The sequence below is a fragment of the Lissotriton vulgaris genome, unplaced genomic scaffold (genome assembly GCF_964263255.1).
Source record: "Lissotriton vulgaris unplaced genomic scaffold, aLisVul1.2 SCAFFOLD_1550, whole genome shotgun sequence".
NCBI classification, from domain to species: domain Eukaryota; kingdom Metazoa; phylum Chordata; class Amphibia; order Caudata; family Salamandridae; genus Lissotriton; species Lissotriton vulgaris.
Window position 1 is genome coordinate 270,118 of NW_028244604.1, and position 20,483 is coordinate 290,600.

General features: G+C 42.7%; 1 protein-coding gene across 2 annotated transcripts in view; it reads left to right on the forward strand.

Moving 5' to 3' along the window:
- FES (FES proto-oncogene, tyrosine kinase) overlaps positions 1 to 20,483 on the forward strand; it is a 481,567-nt gene that overhangs the window by 221,991 nt on the left and 239,093 nt on the right. For both annotated transcript variants that reach the window (XM_086948863.1, XM_086948864.1), the window contains one exon: positions 13,953 to 14,234. In XM_086948863.1, coding sequence (XP_086804989.1) covers positions 14,013 to 14,234 — 222 coding nt within the window. In that variant the 5' untranslated portion in view covers positions 13,953 to 14,012. The remainder of the gene's footprint in view (positions 1 to 13,952; positions 14,235 to 20,483) is intronic.

A 20,483-nucleotide genomic window follows, 5' to 3' on the forward strand; every position in this document is an offset into this window, starting at 1 on the left:
AGGGCTGGCCTCATTGCAAAGGGGCCCTTTGATCGGTGTCAGAACCTGAAATGGCCATACTTAGAGATATGGAGAGAGAGAGAGAGGAATCTGCGTGAATTGACCAAGGATGGGATGATTAACTGACCAGGAAGCGTGAGTGAAGCCCCAGAGGAGAGAAAGGGGAAATAGAAAAAATGAACGGGAAAGAATGCTTCCATTAATGGAGGAAGGACTAAGCAAGGAAAATATGATAAAACGGCTAAAAGAAGGCAGGAAGAAATGGAGGAAGCAAGGGAAGTGACTGCAGCAAGGATAAGAAGAAGCGTGGACCAAGAAAAAATAGACGAAAGGGACATAGATCTGTTGAATGGAATAGTAAAGGGACCACTGTAAAACAGGAAGACTAGATCAAGGGAAGAAGGACGGAGAGCTCAAGTAAAAGGGAAGATGAACAGTTAAATGCAAGGGAAGATTTGGGGACAATGGGATCAAAGTCATGGCACCTAAATAGAATGCCCTGCAAATGATACTTTGTCCAAGGCCCCATCTATATCTATACTACAATTATAAAGAGAGAACTTGCACCTTTAGGCAAGGTAAACTCGGGAACTACAGCGCCAATCTACACACCCAAGACATCTTAGAAAACCTCAGGGCAAGCAAAAGGACATAGGCTACATAAAAATAAAAATAAAACGTAATTTTAAATATTAATAAATTAAAAAAAGTAGTCCCTTGCAACTAGCGCCGGCCGTGACGTCTGCGTGAGGGGAGGAGCGGCGTTTACCAAAACCAGGAAGAGCAGACGACATGAGCGACGTCTGCGTGAGGGGAGGAGCGGCGTTGACCACAACCAGGAAGAGCGGAGGACAACAGCGCCGGTAGGAGCTGCGAGAACCGGAGGAGCAGTGGCAGTGAGAGATACGTTGCTGGGGCGGGAGGCGGGAGGGAGTCGGCGGGTGCACCGCGCGGGCTGCTACCGAACTTAAAACTAATGTTTATGGAGTCCGGGCGGGAGGCGGGAGGCGGGGCGGGCGGGGGGGGGCTGCTACTTAACTTAATTCGAGTCCGGGCGGGAGGCGGGCGGGGGGCGAGGGGGGGGCGGGGGGATGGAGCGGGAGTGAGTCGACGGGTGCAACCCTCGAGAACATGCTGCCCCAGCCACCTTCTGCCCCGGGGTAAAAATGCAGCCCCCAGCCCCCTTCTGCCCCAGGCAACGCTGGGGCGGGCTGCTAGTATATATATATATATATATATATACATATATATATATATACATATATATTCAATTAAAAAACAAAGGTTAAACTTTTGTTATAGTTAGGAAAACGTTATTCTTTCTATACAGCCTAACAAACCAAACTTAAACTACACAAACATTAGAAATCGTCATGCTATAATTCTATAATTTACTCACCACCTTTAAATTACTATAACTTTATTTATTCTCTCTATACAAACCAAACTTAAACTACATACAAATTGGAAATTCTAAAGTTAAATTTACACCTTTAATTTCTAATTTATGCAATACTTTCAAATTATTATAACTCGCACACCTCCATACACAGTGTATTGAACTCGGTAACCACACTACATTAACTATAACTCGTGCCTTCTCCATGTACTGCCTATACCTTTTCATATTATATCACTTGAACCATTTAAAATTATAGCGTTTACAACAACAGTTATGACATTGCAATTCACATAATTTGTGATTGCACAGTGCATGGTAGAGTAGTGAGTTATAGTTAATGTACAGTACAATGTAGTACAAGGAGTGCTAAAGGACTCCATCATAGAATTTTATTTGTTGCTATTTTTAAAGTGTCATTCATGAATTGGTAATCGCTGCTAGCCTGCTACTGGTAATTAAGGAGTGCCTGAGAAAGGGCGCCTATACCAAATGCCACACTGTTTTAAATCTGAAAACACCATCTTGTAATTTTAAAATCTGCTTTTAATCTACTCACTGCACTTTAAAACACTGCTCACGCTTCGCTTGGTGCCTCCCTGTTCCACTGCGGATCGTTCCGATTGTGTGGAGGGAGGCAACACCTACCGGAAGTGACTCAGAGCTCACTTCCAGTGGACTCCAGATCGGGAGGTTAGCAGTTCAGCTGCCTCCATATAAAAAGATGCAGGGCACGACGTGCAGGATCCAGAACCCCTGCCGGTTCTCCCACAGATCGAATATATAAGGGAAGCACAGTCCGTACATATTCCAGACAAGACCTAGTAAGAATTAGAAATATAAACGGTCTCAGGTTCCCATAAAACAAAGAGTGTAGCTCCTCTCTAATTCTAGAAGGACCTTTCGCATGCAGGACCTGCAAATTTGAGTGCAAAACACCTACTCGGCCCCCAAGCAACGCTACAACCCCCTCCCAATGCAATTGTGAGTTCAGACCCCCCATCACCAGCGAACAGGAAAGAACACCACAGCCCCCACAAAATGACAATAAAAGAGGCTGGAACTGCTTCCTGGCCAATGTCAGATCACTACCCAAGCATTCCACTCACATATATGATCAGCTATCCTCTACTCTTCCCCACATCGCATTTCTGACTGAAACTAGGACCAAGCCCTGCTCTAACCCTGATATTGCTGTTGCAGTTCCTGAGGACTACCACATTCATAAAATAGACAGACCACACAAGGTAGGAGGTGGGTTAGCAATCATATATAAAGACTCGATAAAATTCTCCATGATTGACCAACAGTGTCGCAAATCTATGGAGATGTTAATCTTCAGAGCAGACCTACATACTCAACTCAGTTGGAAAGATGTTCTTGTATACAGGCCCTTTGGACCCCTTTCCAAGTTTCCTTCACAGCTAACGGAGCTAATCTCACCCCACGTAATCTCAACCAGAAATTTCTTACTGCTAGGCGACTTTAACATACATGCCTAAAATCCTGACAATAAAATGGCTGTAGCTTTGCTGATGGACCTATCCACACTAGGATTAACAAAAATCAACAATGAGCCCACCCACCGGGCAGGACACACACTAGACATAATTTTTACCAATTTCCCCAACACCACCTACAAAGCCTCTAGGCCTCTGACATGGCTGGACCACTTTCTAATTGATTTTCAAAGTCACGGCCAGAAAGACAATACAGCCCACAATACCTACCCTACCAAGAACTACAGGCAATGGCAGAAATCACTCCCACCAAGTTCAGCGAAATATTCATACCCCCCAAGATCTCAGACTCCGACATGACTCAGGAACACCTAGCATCCTTCACTGCCAGTATGATAACTACTATTGACTGTCTAGCCCCTTTGAAATTTGCAACCGACCAAAGCCAAATGTCTCCAGACCCCATGGTACACCGCCGATCTTAGATCCGAGAACGACTGTGGCTCCTTTCCAAAGGCCTGCAAGATAAGGAAAACTTCAAAAACGCACTAGCAGCATATCACAAAAATATAAAACTCGCTCAGAAAACGCACATCATAGTACAACTTGAAAGTGCTGGAAACTCCTCTCGCACCTTGTTCCAAGTTTTAAACTCATTTACCAACCCCAAGGCATGTCACACCGAAGTAGCCCCCTCCCAAACTTTGTGCAACAGCATTGCAAATCACTTTTCGGAAAAAATTTAAACCATCTACCAAAAGATTAGCTCCAGCCCCCAAGCTGGGGGCTGGAGTATTATATATTATACTAGCAGCCCGCCCCAGCTTTGCCTGGGGCAGAAGGGGGCTGGGGGCTGCATTTTTACCCCGGGGCAGAAGGTGGCTGGGGCAGCATGTTCTCGAGGGTTGCACCCGTCGACTCACTCCCGCTCCATCCCCCCGCCCCCCCCTCGCCCCCCGCCCGCCTCCCGCCCGGACTCGAATTAAGTTAAGTAGCAGCCCCCCCCCCCCGCCCGCCCCGCCTCCCGCCTCCCGCCAGGACTCCATAAACATTAGTTTTAAGTTCGGCAGCAGCCCGCGCGGTGCACCCGCCGACTCCCTCCCGCCTCCCGCCCCAGCAACGTATCTCTCACTGCCACTGCTCCTCCGGTTCTCGCAGCTCCTACCTGCGCTGTTGTCCTCCGCTCTTCCTGGTTGTGGTCAACGCCGCTCCTCCCCTCACGCAGACGTCGCTCATGTCGTCTGCTCTTCCTGGTTTTGGTAAACGCCGCTCCTCCCCTCACGCAGACGTCACGGCCGGCGCTAGTTGCAAGGGACTACTTTTTTTAATTTATTTATATTTAAAATTACGTTTTATTTTTATTTTTATGTAGCCTATGTCCTTTTGCTTGCCCTGAGGTTTTCTAAGATGTCTTGGGTGTGTAGATTGGCGCTGTAGTTCCCGAGTTTACCTTGCCTAAAGGTGCAAGTTCTCTCTTTATAATTGTAGTATAGATATAGATGGGGCCTTGGACAAAGTATCATTTGCAGGGCATTCTATTTAGGTGCCATGACTTTGATCCCATTGTCCCCAAATCTTCCCTTGCATTTAACTGTTCATCTTCCCTTTTACTTGAGCTCTCCGTCCTTCTTCCCTTGATCTAGTCTTCCTGTTTTACAGTGGTCCCTTTACTATTCCATTCAACAGATCTATGTCCCTTTCGTCTATTTTTTCTTGGTCCACGCTTCTTCTTATCCTTGCTGCAGTCACTTCCCTTGCTTCCTCCATTTCTTCCTGCCTTCTTTTAGCCGTTTTATCATATTTTCCTTGCTTAGTCCTTCCTCCATTAATGGAAGCATTCTTTCCCGTTCATTTTTTCTATTTCCCCTTTCTCTCCTCTGGGGCTTCACTCACGCTTCCTGGTCAGTTAATCATCCCATCCTTGGTCAATTCACGCAGATTCCTCTCTCTCTCTCTCCATATCTCTAAGTATGGCCATTTCAGGTTCTGACACCGATCAAAGGGCCCCTTTGCAATGAGGCCAGCCCTTAAAAAAGGTTGCAACCGTGGGCAAAAAAGAGATGCAAAAGCCCATAGCGCCTCTTAAAGTTCAAGGCTAGGCTTTCGGAAAGAATGTCCTTCACAGGGCCTGCATCACACACAGGCACACACATATGCACACTCATACCAGCCGACTCACTCCATCGTTCACATAGTTCACACACGTACATATAGCAAGCCAGGAGCTAACTTTCTTAACTCTTTACAGCTTACATCCGTGGCATTACCGGTTGTGCTGCATTTCTACACCAAGGAGGTTCACCATCGAAAGTCTTTTATTAATTTGTGTAATTTTAACATCGACTGGCATGTCTCGTATACACTACCATGTTCTAGAATTTAATTATTTGTACAGTGACCCTATAGGACCGTATCATACCTTATTATTGTGATCCTGCACACGCCCCAGCATCATCATGGATTTCACGCTAGTAATCTCCACCAGCTACATTGTATTATATTTGTTTTCTCTTAGACACAAACGGAGGTACCACCGGCTCTTTTATTCGTTTTTGTTCTCTCTTAGCTACTTTCTACAACTCGGTACCATGCTCTATACAAACGCTGCATTCTGTCGTTTTACGCAATTGGGCATTACATCCGCACTCTTAGCGTGGTCCCCACTAACTATGTAATTTATCCCCCATTCAAATGCGTAGCTGTGTATTTAACTTTGGTCTTCTCTTAGACGCATCCCCGGCTAGCACGCCTTTTCTCTTCCTACCGGCGCTGTTGTCCTCCGCTCTTCCTGGTTGTGGTCAACGCCGCTCCTCCCCTCACGCAGACGTCGCGGCCGGCGCTAGTTGCAAGGGACTACTTTTTTAAATTTATTAATATTTAAAAAAACGTGTTATTTTTATTTTTATGTAGCCTATGTCCTTCTGCTTGCCCTGAGGTTTTCTAAGATGTCTTGGGTGTGTAGATTGGCGCTGTAGTTCCCGAGTTTACCTTGCCTAAAGGTGCAAGTTCTCTCTTTATAATAGTAGTATAGAAGATATAGATTATAGCTGAGAATCGTCCGATGGGTAAAAGGGGTGGAGGGGTAGCAGCCATCATTCGCAAAGATCATACGTTTGTACTGCTGCCCTCTCTGACTTTGAGTGATACAGAAAATATAATAATTAAAATTGACACCGCTGGCGGAGCGTTGTTACTTGTCCTGCTCTATCGACCTCCACAAACCATGACTACTTTTACAATGTCATTGGCAGAGCAGATTGCCTATCTTGCAACCATATATCCAAAATTACTCCTGGTTGGCGATTTAAACTACTGGTTTGATGATACCATCAGTGACCCCCAGGCAATGAAACTTTCAGAATTATTTTCAGACATCAATCTGACCCAGCATATACACTCCGCTACTCACATAAAAGGTCATACTTTGGACCAAGTTTGGTCCCTTAATCTTTCATTTTCATTACTTTCTATTATTTTCATTACTTTCTATTATGCCCTATATTTGGTCTGACCACTCTTTTATCCAGTTTACATTAACTATTAGTGGGCATGCTAAATTACCACTCATGGCGGGTGGAAATACCAGGAAATGGGAAGCTATTAACACACCTGCTTTTATTAAAACTCTGTCATCTACGATGCCAGTATCCCACAAGGAGTTAAACCTTACGGAAGAGGAAATCTCACAATGGCTCCTAAGGGCTGCGGATATACATGCGCCCTTAGTAAAATTTACACGGGCACGCACTATGGATGCTCATAAGTGGTTCACCACTAACCTTAAGACTTTAAAACTTGAGGTAGGTCAGAAAGAAAGAAAGTGGAGAGCAAATTATGAGCCCCAAGATAGGGCGGAATACATCACGGCTCGTAGAAATTATTTAACAATCATTCTACAAAGTAAAACGGATTATTTCTCCGGAAACATTTTAAATTCACAAAATAAAACTAAAGATATCTTCAACATAGTGAATGATCTGTGTAACAACGAAAGAACTATGCTTCCTATGGCTTCCTCGCAGGAACTTTGTAACTCGTTAAATGATTTTTTTATAGATAAAATTGCCATCATAAAAAAGACTATCCAAAGTCTCCCTTGCGGGGACCCTATTGAAGACACCTACTATAATCCAGCTATTCTAGATACTTCTCCATCTATTGATGAAAAAATGTTCCCAGAACTTTTCTTATGCGTTAAATCTGGCTCGCCCCATGACAGTTGCCCACCTCACATCTTAAAGGAGGTGTGTTCAGCTATTCCATCAGGAATTTTATCTCTCCTGAACGAATCACTCACACATTGCATTGTTCCTGATAAATTTAAAAATGCCACTGTGATCCCACTTTTGAAAAAACCGGGAGCAGACCCCCTGGATCCAGCCAATTACAGGCCCATTTCCCTTCTTCCTTTTATCTCTAAACTCCTGGAGGCTCACGTATCCAGGTGTATTTCTAACTTTATCGAGAATTCGGATTATTTAGAACCGAGCCAAGCGGAATTTCGACCATCTCACTCAACAGAAACTGTTATTCTGGCGGTCCAAGACACGTTAAGATCTAATGCAGACAAGGCCCTGGCACTCCTTGATCTATCGGCTGCGTTCGACACGGTTGACTATAACATTCTGATCAGCCGTGTCGAGCAGGCCGGCCTCAGGGGCTCCGCATTGAAATGGACTGCCTCTCTTATTACTAATTGTACACAGTCAGTGAGATTAGGTTCTTTTACAGCCCCCAGGATGGCATCTACCTGTGGGGTACCCCAAGGTTCGTCACTTTCTCCTTTATTATTTAATCTTTATCTTCGTCCACTGATTTTCTCCTTAAAAAACTATAAAATCACTCTCTACAATTAGGCTGACGACCTTCAGCTAATTATTCCCCTAAACACCCAAGATTCAGCCACCGAATGCTCGGCCGTAAAGTCACACATACAGAGATGGATGACCCTAAATCATCTCAAACTTAACCTGGGCAAGACAGAATTGATCTTGCCTGGGAAAAGTGAACTGAGCTGGGGTCGACATTTCTGGCCGATCGATATGGGAATCCCTCCCACAAAGACCTATTCGGTTAAAAGTCTAGGGATTATTCTTAAGGAGGACCTTTCTCTTAAAGGACAGATAGGAATGATGGTTTCTTCTAGCTTTTTCCAACTCAGAAAGATCAGGAAAATCGCCCACTTTTTAACACACTCTGCACTTATTCAAGTAGTGATTGCCCTTGTCCTTTCCCGTCTGGATTTTTCTAACAGTATCTACTTGGGTCTTCCAACTGGTCTATTAAAACACCTCCAGTTGGTCCAAAACCAGGCGGCAAGGCTCATCTGGAAACAACCCAAGTGGCAATCAATCAGGGCTGGGTTGGAAAAACTTCACTGGCTGCCTGTGGCTCAACGAATCGCATTTAAGGCAGGCTGTATCGCCTTCAGGGCGCTCCGTGACATCCGCCCCACATTTATTAGGAAATCTATTACTAACTATAAACCTCAGCGCAACTTACGCTCAACACATTTAAGCCTTGCGAATGTCTCTTCATTTAAGAGGAAAAGCCAGGGTGGCAGCTGTTTTTACCATCTGGCTGCCTCTTTTTGGAACGCTCTTCCACTTTCTATCAGACAGAGTAACGATTTACTGGCATTCCGAAAGTCTTTGAAAACGTGGCTTTACCAACAGGCTTGCGTATAGAACTGTGTTCGGTGTCTTTGATATATAGCGCCAAGAAACCCATGGGTGTACGTTGCGCATTAGAAATAGTTATTAACATAACATATTAACATAACATCCTCAGTCAGGCCATAGCATAGACTCTCCCCCTATTGCTACTGACGCTTTAGCCCTCAAATCCTTCCCAGATTTGACCACAATCGAAGTGGAATCATTGCTGAAAGTCGTCAAATCTGGATCACCCCTAGATCCTATACCTGCTAAGACCTCTGCCCTCCTATCCAAGACGCTTGTTGCTCCCATTTGTTCAATTCTTAATAGATCTATGGAAGAAGGCAGCCTCCCTCCAGAGTGGAAAGCAGCACAGATCATCCCCATTAGGAAAAACCCTAAGATCACCATTGATGATGTCTCTAACTACAGTCCCATTTCTCTGCTCCCTCTACATAGCAAACTCCTAGAGAAACATATTAACAAGCATCCATCGGAATTTGTTGCATCCTCAAATCGTCTCGACCACTCACAGTCAGGATTTCGACCTAAACACAGCACCGAGTCAACCCTAGTGGAAGTAACCGACAACATCCGTATGCTGGCGGACCAAGGTCGAGCAGTATTTTTGGTGCTGCTAGACCTGCATTTGACACTATCTCCCACCGGATTCTACTCAAGCGACTTGAGGACATAGGCATCCGAGGGAAAGCCTTGAAATGGCTGACCGATTTCCTCACAAATAGAAGGCAAACCATAACCTAGGCCCCTTCAGCTCACAAACCACCAAAGTCACCAGGGGGGTACCCCAGGGCTCATGCTTGAGCCCCACATTATTTAACATCTATGTTACCCCCCTAGCTGGCCTACTGAGGCAACTCAGTTTTATCCCTATCTCCTACACCGATGATAAGCAACTTCTTCTCTCCTTTGATAAAACGGACATGAACATCCAATCCACTTTCTCAGAGGGCATGAAAGGCATTGCACATTGGATGAGAGACAACCTCCTTCAGCTAACCACTGAAAAATCTGAAATTATGCTGTTTGGAGAAGCAACGATGAAATGTTCCCCCAACTGGTGGCCTGAGGAGCTAGGGTCAGCCCTATCCCCCAAACATGTGGTGAAAAACGTAGGGGTGAAACTTGACTAGAAACTTACATTAGAAGAACACGTTAACCACACCGCAGGGACATGCTGTCGCACACTGGGCCTCCTCCGTAGGGTCTTCCCCCATCCATTTGCGAAACTCTGTTCAAGGCCCTAATTCTCAGCCGCCTGGGCTATTGCAACACTTTACTTATCTCTCCCAAAGATCCTCCAATAGTAAACTGCAAGTAGTTCAAAACACTGTGGCCCGACTGGTGAACAATGCCCCTCCCAGAACCTCAGCGACTCCGTTACTTCGAGAACTTCACTGGCTTCCAGTGAAACAAAGAGTAAAATTCAAAATATGCTGCAAGCTTCACAAATCCCTGAACAACATGTGATCCAGGTACCTGACCAAAAAATTGGTCAGATAAATGCCACACAGAACCTTGCAATCAAGTAACCAAGGATTCCTCCATGTCCCACGCATCAAACTAGCTCGCATGGGCGGTAAAGCATTCTCCCACCTTGCCCCGTGTTATTGGAACCAGCTCCCTCCCCAGTTGCGTCAATGCCCCAACTTCCTGGCCTTTAGAAAACTGCTGAAAACGACACTGTTCTAACTCTCCTCTGGTTGGCCACTAGCAGTCACAGCGCGGAGATATCCCGATGGGGGTGATTCGGGCGCTACAGAAATCAAATCAAAATCAAATGTAGTGGTTTCATCATTATTTTTTTCATTGAATTGTACTGTTATATTTTTTAATAAAAATGTGTTTCAAAACGTAGAGTCCAGTGTCGTCAAGTGGAGTCTTGTTAAGTGGAGTGTTGCACAGCAGATTGGAGGAGAGTGTCGTACAGTGTAGTGTCAAAGCATGGAGTGAAGCGGAGTAGGGTGAGTGTGACACAGTGGAGGGACGTTAAGTGGAATGTGGTACTATGGAAAAAAGTACAGTAGAGTGGTGTGCAGTGGTGTAGAGTGGATTAGCATATAGTAGAGTGGAGTGAAGTGGCACTGAGAGCAGTGGCATGGAGTGAGATACAGTGTAGTGGTGTACAGTGGGATAGTGTAGAGTGGAGGGGTTTAGAGTGCAGTGGAGAACAGCAAAGTGGCGTACAGTGGAATAGAATACAGTAGAGTTGCCTACAGTGGAATAGCTTAAAGTGGCGTTAACTACAGTGGAATAGCACACAGTGAAGTAAAGTGTAGTGGCGTAAAGCTCAGAAGAGTAGATTGTAGTGGCATAGAATTAAGTGGCCATAGTGCAGAATAGCATAAAGTGTAGTGGTGTAAAGTGGAACAGCTTAGAGTGGAACAGCATATAGTTGAGCAGCGTACAGTGGAATAGCTTATAGTGTAGTGACATATAGTAGAGTGGCGTGGACTGGAGTGGCATGGAGGGGCATATAGTAGAGTGGAATATCATAGAGTTTAGTGGCGTAGAGTGGAGTGCAATAGAGAGGAGTGGCATACACTGGAGTAGCGTACAGTGCAGTAGTGTAGGGTGGAATAGAGTTAAGTGTAATGGTGTACAGTGCAGAGGCATACAGTGCAGTGGCAAATAGTTGAATAGCGTAGAGTTGAGTGGCATACAGTGGAATATCATAAAGTGGTGGGGCACACAGTGGAGTGGCATAGACTGGAGGGGGGTGCTGTGCAGTGGTTTAGAGTGTAATAGTGTAGAGTGGAATGGCATAGAGTGGAATGGCGAACAGTGGAATAGAGTGGAGTGGCATTCAATGGAGTAGGGTGGGGTGGTGTAGAGAGGAATTATGTTGAATGTAGTGGAGTACAGTGGAGTAGCATACAGTGGAATAGCATAGAGTGAAGTGATATACATTGGAGAGGCGAAGACTAGACTGGCGTACAGTGGAAAGGTATACATAGGAGTGGCGTATATTGGAGTGGTGGACAGTGGGGTGGCCCATCCCTCGGGCCCAGCACATTTGTTTGAAGAGGAGGGCCCATAGATTCCCCCCTCCATGAGCCAATTACAGCTCCTCCTTAACATTAAAAGGTAGTGCGGCATGGAATCCTCCTTCCCGTACCTCAATGAGGTCCCGAGGACCCCATCCCGGGGCCATCAATCACACCTCTACCCATGCTGGTTATTGGCCAGAAGGATTCCCATCCCACGGGGTCAGATCTAAGCAGTGCTCCAAAGGACCCCATCTGCTAGGACAATGCTGTTTTCTGCCTGGCAGAAAGCGGGCATAGCCTAATACCCTGCTCTCACTCCCCCGGACAGAAAACACATCTTTGCTCACATCTGAGCAGGAGCAATGTGAAATCCGCTGCTATTGCCCGGTTGGAGAAAAGTCAATGAGCTGGCTCCTGCCAGTACCACAATGGGTCCTGGCTGGTGAGTTTGCTGGGGCCCTGGAGGACTTGGGGCTCGCCCCACATCCCCATATATTTAGATAAATGTACTGGGGCAACCACTTAAAAAAAAAAAAACAATGGCTGGCTACTGCCCCAGTGGTGGCTAGAGAGCAGAACCAATGGTTAGGTATATGTGGGTGATGTCATTAATAAGGTCATTTGGGATGGCATCACTGATGTCATAAATTATGTCATAGAACATATCATGAGTTATGTAATATGCGTGGTCATAAGCAGTGCGTGGCAGGGGCACAATTTATAACTGGTGAATGTCTGTCTTTTTTAGTTCAAAACAATACTTTTGTCGATGAGATATTCATCTTACTATGACATCATTTTATCCTTTGTTTTTTTCAGTGAATATATATTAGATCTTAGACAGTTCCACGGGTACTTTTATCTGGAGTCTGTCACCAGTCATGAATAAACTTCATCTAATGATATGCATCTTGTGTTTGGACGTGGTCGACTTGTGCATCCTGTGCCACCCTCCTGCCCTCAGAACACGAAGAGAACTCATGTTCAATCATACTAAAAGTAACAACCTTAAGGTTGGATCATATTCAATAATTATGTAATTCTTTATTATTGAGAGGAGAGTGATACCAAACGGGCAAACCTATTTGATCAAGAAGAATCGTGGGGGTCTAAGAGGCATAACCTGAACGATTAAATAGTAAGAGGGCTTGATGATCCCCACACGAGGATTGTGGAGAATTGTTGGCAACCATTTAATGGTGGTTAACTCCCAGTCCTGTCCACTGTACAGGCTGTCCATTCGTGCCATCAGTCAACCTCTATTCCCCCCTCAAAGTCGAGGACAATCCTCGTGATAAATTTGGATAAAAGTTTTTCGATTCACCAGACTCAACAATTGACACTTTTTGGCTGTGTTGCCTGGCATGTTTGTACTGCAGAGTCTCAGATTTTCTGTTTCCATTAAAGTTGTTTTAACAAAGCAATCTCACAATGGGTATCCTACCATCCGGTAGTTGGTTATGAACTAATGACCTAGTCTGTTTGACCCTTTAGGAATGTTAAGGATTTTTATTATGGACCCTCATACACCCTATTGGTTTCATGCTTCATCATCGGGTCGCATCTAGGTCTCTGAAAACCAGAGTGGGCTCAACCACCTTACAGGGAGCACTTTGGATAATGTTCTAATGCCGACAGGGAGTGTAAATATTAAAAATACCTAGTGGTCACCCCGGTTTCCTTTCATTTTGGGTGCCACCAGTATTATTACCCAAACCATTTTTGGAAGGAATTAAGGGGATGGTTACTACCTGTATACCCTCTTAGGAAGTCAGATTGTTTCAGTCCTTCCTCACTGCCCATGCAAAGGTCCTGGGCTTTCATCAGTACTGATGGTGAATCCCCGTTCCTTATTTTATCTTCAGTCTGTGATCTCGGGTCTGGCACTCGTTGATTGTTATAACACAGGACATAAGACAAACATTAAAAGGGGAGGCTGGCCTGCTTGCCTGAGGCCCTGGTGGTGAGGCATGCACTTTTGCCCTTCAAGGTGTATACTAACTCCATATAATGGCTTGTGGGACTCATCCCTGTAGTCACACTCACTCCAAGGGAAAAACCTACATTGCCACTGAAACACTCGTGCCAAAGCAACCAATATCTTTATAAGGACCTGTGTGAGTGTTGAGAACTTTGAGTAAACAGTTTGTCATGGAAAATAAAAATAGAAAAAACAACTGACAATGAATGAATCTGCACATCACGTGAATAGTCGTCAGGTGCATAAGTTGCATTGAAGCCAATTTTATTAAATTCAGACCCATAGACATGTTAAATATGTAACTTCATTGCATCCAGGTACTTACTGTTTACCATCCACTGTACATTTAAGTCTGCATCTTTTACACCAAGTTTCATTGAAGTACCTGCAGCCCTGTTTGTGAAGGAAGGGGCCTCTGACTAAGCTCAATATGTCTTGTTTTAGGCTGAAAACAGCAGCATTTTGTGGACAGAAGTTTCCTACAGCCCATCTGCGCATTCAGCCATGGGGTTTGGGGCAGACTTCTGTTACCCTGATGGACACAACTCTCTTATCCGGCTTCAAGAGTCCGAGCTTCGCCTCCTGGAGGTCATAAAGAAGTGGATAACGCAGCGAGTGAAGAGTGACCGCGAGTATGCAGCATTGCTGCACCAGATGTTTGCACAAGCGGAGAGGCAGGAGTCCACGACCACAGGGCTGGCAGAATATACCAGTCAGTTCACTCAGGTAAGATGAGCACCCTTTCACCGACCAATGTCTCAGACTTCCAGAATGTGTTCTTAGTAAAGTCGCCATTGCTGCAAACACGACCATATCAACGTATCTGGAGTACAGTTTTTTCTGAAACCCTACTTGTTCAGTTGTCACTGTGTCACCCTGAGCACTTCAGGTAATCAGTCCGTTTACATTTAAAAACAAAAGTGGATGCACTCGTGCAGACACTCTACTATTTCCTACAGCAGTCACTATTGTTATTATTCTACAAAATTGTTTACAAAACAAGCGTGCACAAATACAAGAGTAGAATTTACCATAGGTTTATTTCAATGTTACACAACTTTATTTTCTTGGGTATACAAAGTGCTTATATTTAAAGGCATACCCTGTAATTGAGATTATTAGCTGGAGCTCGTCATCAAATGCATAGAACTGCATACAGTGCCCAAACTGTGAATGAACTAAGATTGAAGTAGGCTCCTTTTTCAGATAAGGATATATTTAGGCTTAGCTGTTTTCAGTTTATTTTTCAGTGTGTTCCAATGTTTTCAAAAACTGTAAAAATAAGTGTTATCAGTGTTTACTAATTTTTGCTCTGTGAAAAGTTCCATTGCTTATAAAGAACTTTGCTGTTTTTCTTTCCTTCACTTATTTGTTCCTAATTTCTAATTCTAGGATCCATCTAGCCTACTCATAACTCCCTTCTTTGCACCCTTTCCTTGAATTTCCTCTGTCAAGTGAAGTTTCAATATTTCCTCTCCTTCATGTTAATCTCATATCCAAGCACTTAGACTGCTCTTCCCAGAAGTCCAGTCCCACTTTTTATAAAGGGTGTGCATGGGTGGCGACATGTTTGTAAGTTATTAGGAAACAGTTTCCTTCTACTGTATTTGTCAGATAAAGAGTAAAGATCAGCTGAATGCCTGTAGATGTTCACTGTAGGTCACTGTAGCCACATTTATTCATATTCCTTTGATAATTAACATATATGACACATAAATCCTGAACTGCAATTTGAGTGTAATGCTACAGGCTAAGAAGTACCCTACCTTAAAATGCACCTCTAGTCAAGATAAGCAGTGTTGGTGCTGATATTGGAATCCCCATGACAACGCTCCATTTATTATACCAAATATGTGTCTTGCCATAGCTCAAAGTATCCCTGAGGCTGCTGCCTCCTTGATAAATAAATAAATGACAGTCTTGAACATCCTATCAAAACTAGTGTGAAAATAAAAAATACTTTTTTTACAGCAGAGAGGTGCTACTTTGCATCTTTGTAGTTGTGTTTATTTATACATCTTTTGCATACACTGCAGAAACATTGCTGCTCCTCAGAGGTGAAATGTTACTTTAGCTATTGAAGGCTCTACCTCATTTCACGAAAAAACCTAAGTGAGCTCATCAGCCTCTCGATTTTGGTGAATTTCCAAAATGGGGAAAACCTTTTTCTGTGAATGAATCGAGGGCATATTAAAAATAAATAACAAAAAAATGGACACGAAACAAAAAGGAGGAAGTAGCCCGCTTTACCCTATAAGCGCATATGCAACCTCAACACTTTTATCAATACCATTCTCTCTTTGGAAACTCATATGGTAAAGATGCTGTTTCCTGGATATAAAAAATTCAATGATGGTGATGCCTTTTACTCAGTCAAGATACCATGTGCCAGTTTTAAATGCCTTAGTGCAGTTCACACTGGACTATGTCAGTTCTGTCTACCTGCCGGTTCCTGTCAAAATGCCCCATAGTTTAGAGCTGTGGAGAACGCCGTGGTACGTTTGCTCACCAAACACCTGAGACTTGATCATATGAGCCCAATATTCCTTTTTCTTCATTGGGTTTCAAGCTAATAAAGTGTTACTCACCGAAAAAGCGATTTAACGCCTTGTCGGGGGTAGTACGCGCTATTTAAATCAATTACAATACTATACTAAAACCATGCCTTTCTCCCGGTGGACAATTCAATGATATGCTCCTGATTTTCTTTCAGCTGATTTCAGATGGCATATGCCTGAACACCCACTGAAATCTTCCCAACCCTTGCATGCAGATGTTTAGAAATCTAGAAACTCTTGTGGATACAGGGAGTTTTCCGTGAAGCCGCCAAATTTAAGTATATGTTTGAAGCGGAGTTCTGTTTAAATTCAATTTAAGAATATGAGGATTTTGCAGTCATTTCTGGATGTTTTACCTCTTTCTTAGCTGTTTTCCCTGTTCACATTTCACCCAGTTTTGATATTTTCCAGAGCTGATTAAGATAAAGCCCATGACCCAGCCAAGAAATTCAAAATAACAGATGAAGACAATGCCTTCTTTCTGATTTGTCTTCCATGGACTTTTCACCAAAATAATCTTAATGAATTCGTTTTTAATATTTGCCTGTTGTAATTAGATAATTTGCAAAAATGTAACTTGTGGTAGTGAATTCTGTCATCCTAAGTGTACACTATTACTCAGAGGAGTATTTATTTTATTTATTTTGAATTGATTTATAAATGCATTCATACATATGTCATGACAAATTATTGGCTTATTATTAAATATTTGCTTGAAATGTACACAAATAGAAGCCAAATCATTGGCATTTATCCACTCATATAATATCTATCCTTATATTTTGATATCCTTTAAAAATAAAAGAACGCAAGCTCTTTTGATGGAAGATGTTCATAGCAGATAGGACAGACTAGTGTCCAATTTTATAGAATAAGCTGCAACAATCATAATGTTTAAAGTAATACGTTAAGGCTGAAGCTTCACTTAGTTTTATGGAACTAAATGAGCCCAAATAGCCACAACTCGCTTTTCTTATTTTTGATTTCCAAATGAAATCTTCCTAACAATAATCATGTAGTTTTTCATTGATAACCATACCCCTATTTGCAACGAAGATTCATCTTCCAATTTTGGAATATTTTATTAGCCAAATAACCACACAGTTACACAGATCTTTCCTGTATGCCTTTACATGGTCCTTTTAGGCTTCTACACTTGACAAACATTTGAAAGTAATCCATGTCTGGCTCAATACAATTCCAAAAGCTTGCATCTCAGCTACATTTGGTATCTTTAAATATATCCAGTTTTGCTGCATAATAATTGTTTGTGAAATAATCAACATATTTGTAGTAATATTTACATTTATTAATTTAAGGCATGAATGTTGGCGAGTTAACATACTTGTATTTTTCTTCAAGTCGAACTTCAATTTTAAATGTTTTTTTACTTTACATTTTATTTCAATGTGCTCAGTATAAAATATTTAGCTTTTTGAAATGCCATGTAATCTTTAACTTTACTATAATATAAAAAATGCATGTAAAGTGACAGTTGTATAGTTTTGACACTTCATATTATCAATCTGGACAATACAGCAACAATTGGTAAAAAACAGTTAGCAACTATTCCATTCAATATTATAATTATGAACGTAATGATGGCCCATCGTTGCTGTTTAGACATACCTTTCATTGCAGACTACCAGTTTGCTCTCCTCTCAGTAGCTATAGTCAGTTACTCATACAGACTTGCATTTCTCACATCATCACAGAGCAGCCACTTAAAAATGAGAGGTAGTTTATTTGCTGCTAGTGGGAGAAACATTCACTCCTTGCTATAGCAACATAGTGATTAGGATTTGTAATACTCAAAGGGAGTCTTTATAAAAAATGTAATAATTTAAAGGAGTTTATGCAGCAACTTGTTTAGGTTAAGCATAAGGGAAGTCAGTTAATACATTTAAATGTATCAGTGTTTTAAAGATGGTGGATTAAAAATATATCTAATATTTGCCTTCAGATTATAAGGCAATGCCTCACTTGAACCAAACTCAATGTTCTCTTCTGCAGCAAGACGTCCTTGAACCTGTATAATAAATGTACTTGTTTGGCACTGTTCTGTAGACTTGGAATAAAAATCTTCAACTCCTGTATTTTTGCGCAGACCTGTCAATCCCCAAAATGTGTCTACACATCTCAACAGCTATGGACTGTACAATAAAAAGAACTTACATTATTGCAATCTTTGTATCAGATGTGCTTTTTATTGCCGCGGAGCGGATCCTACCAAATTGGCAAGTGAGGCACAAAGTAGCTGTATGCAAATGCAAATGATTCATTTCACAGGTGTGCAATTTATCAAACATTTTCTTCTGGATTTCTAGTTGGAAGTCACAGCTGCTTATTGAAAAAGTATTTGTTTATTGGGTCTAATTTATTTAGTTTTTCTTTTGCTCGCTCTCCATACCTACCCCAGTTAAAGCCACAGGTAAAGGTCCTTCCATGAACTTAAGCGTGACACCAACTTCGTAGATGTCCCCACCAAGTACCTTCTTAAAATGAGGTTGTATTTGCCTTATTTTGTGATCCATAGATTACCATAGATTACCATTTTTATTCGAGTACTTCTCGATCAATGATAATAGAATTGTAAGCAATGCAGAGTTTGTGACATTAGCCAGACACTGTCAGTAAGGAGAGGATTTAAATACAGGTCCTCCCTACAATGGAGAATGTATAAACTGATTTCCTAACACGAGAAAAAGAAGCACTGTATACAAATTGAATGCACAAAGTGTGAGAAGCAGTGTATTCAATATAACACCTGTGAGGGGCAACGTATTCAATATAACAGTAAATCAATATTTCACTTATACAACAGTATGGTCAGTAATCGACCAACATCCACCACCATAATGGGTTAGACCTATAGGAGTATTTTCAAGTGAAGGATCATCAAATCATACACAAGCAGCTACATTTTACTTACCTGAAAAATCACCTATTCAATAATTTGTCAGTCCAGGCTTGCTCTAGCATAGGATGGTCAATACACACTATATACCTTATTTACAACAAAATAAATTATCAGAGATAGTCTTTTTAAGTAGAAATTAATATTACCCTACTCTTGTGATATTTCTTAAAACATTATTAAAAAGCATTTTTGTAAATGTATTAATCTTATGCTACTTTATATCTGTGAGGAAAGGTGATGCATAGTTTGAGATTTGAGAAAAAAATTGCTTCGCACTTGCTGAGTGGGCTGCCATTTCCCTATGGTATCTTTGAAGTGAAGTTTAGTGTTTGGTGTCAGCGGTCTGGAGAGGGAAAGAGCTGCATGAAGTTTTGCAGAAAGCATAACCCTCGCCCAAGGAAGGCATAGTGGACAACACTTAAGGCTCTCATCTGGACTTGTGGCTGGAATAGAAACCAGTGCAGCGAGCACCATGCATCTGAATTGTGACGTCTATATGGCCGAGATACCAGCCACCCCCTCGCAACACAATCCCCAAGGATGGGAAACCGGAAACAGTTCTGAACTTTTGGAAGACGGGAGGGAGTGACCCTCCCGGCCGTATTTATTAAAATATGAAACAAAATTAAAACATGAAAATAACAGTTTCATATTATGTACAATTTCATTTCCACATTTGCGATGTTTGGCTAACCTTAACATATGCTCTAATACAAAGGTTCTCCTAGCCGAACTAACATCCTACAAAATATTAACTTGTAATTTGAAATTGTACATCCTAACGTTTAAGGGCCAACGGCAAGGTCGTAACCGGTGTCAAGATCCCTAAACCAGAAATGACCCCCTCACTTGTGAGGGGCGACCGCACAGAGGCGTACCTCAAGTGCCACTACCAATTTCCCTTGACTTGACGGGGGCCCCATTAAACTCGACGCCACTTAAAGGTCGTTCGAGGACTCGTGTGAGGTATCTAGAAGGTAGCGTAGACCCCCCTCCCAAACCCCACACAACTTACCACATCTGCCGTCGCAGATGACCTGGCCCCGGGAAATTCTCCAGGAGGGGGCTGTAACCCCTCCTACCCAGGAAGGGGCCTTGACCGCCTTTCCTTTCCTTTCGGCGGCCCATCCTTAGAAGGAACCGCCTCCCCGTTGAGGGGCCAATGGCCACCTCCCTCGAGCGCTCCCATCCGTAATGGGTGACGCCCACTCATAGGGATCTACCAATTAGTGCTCACCGATCATGACCTTACCGCCCGACAATAAATACGACAAACTATCTAAAACTAAATTACTAAAGAATTATATATTATAAGCATGATTATTGATCAACACTAGTGCAAATACTTTATTTGAAAATATCCAATACATGACCATCTTTATTGCAGATTCAAAATATCACGACAATCGTCACAACCTGAAAGAAAATAGAGTCACCACATCAAAAACTTTATTCACAACAAGTAGCTGTCCTCAGGGGCTGGTGGGTGGGTCAAAA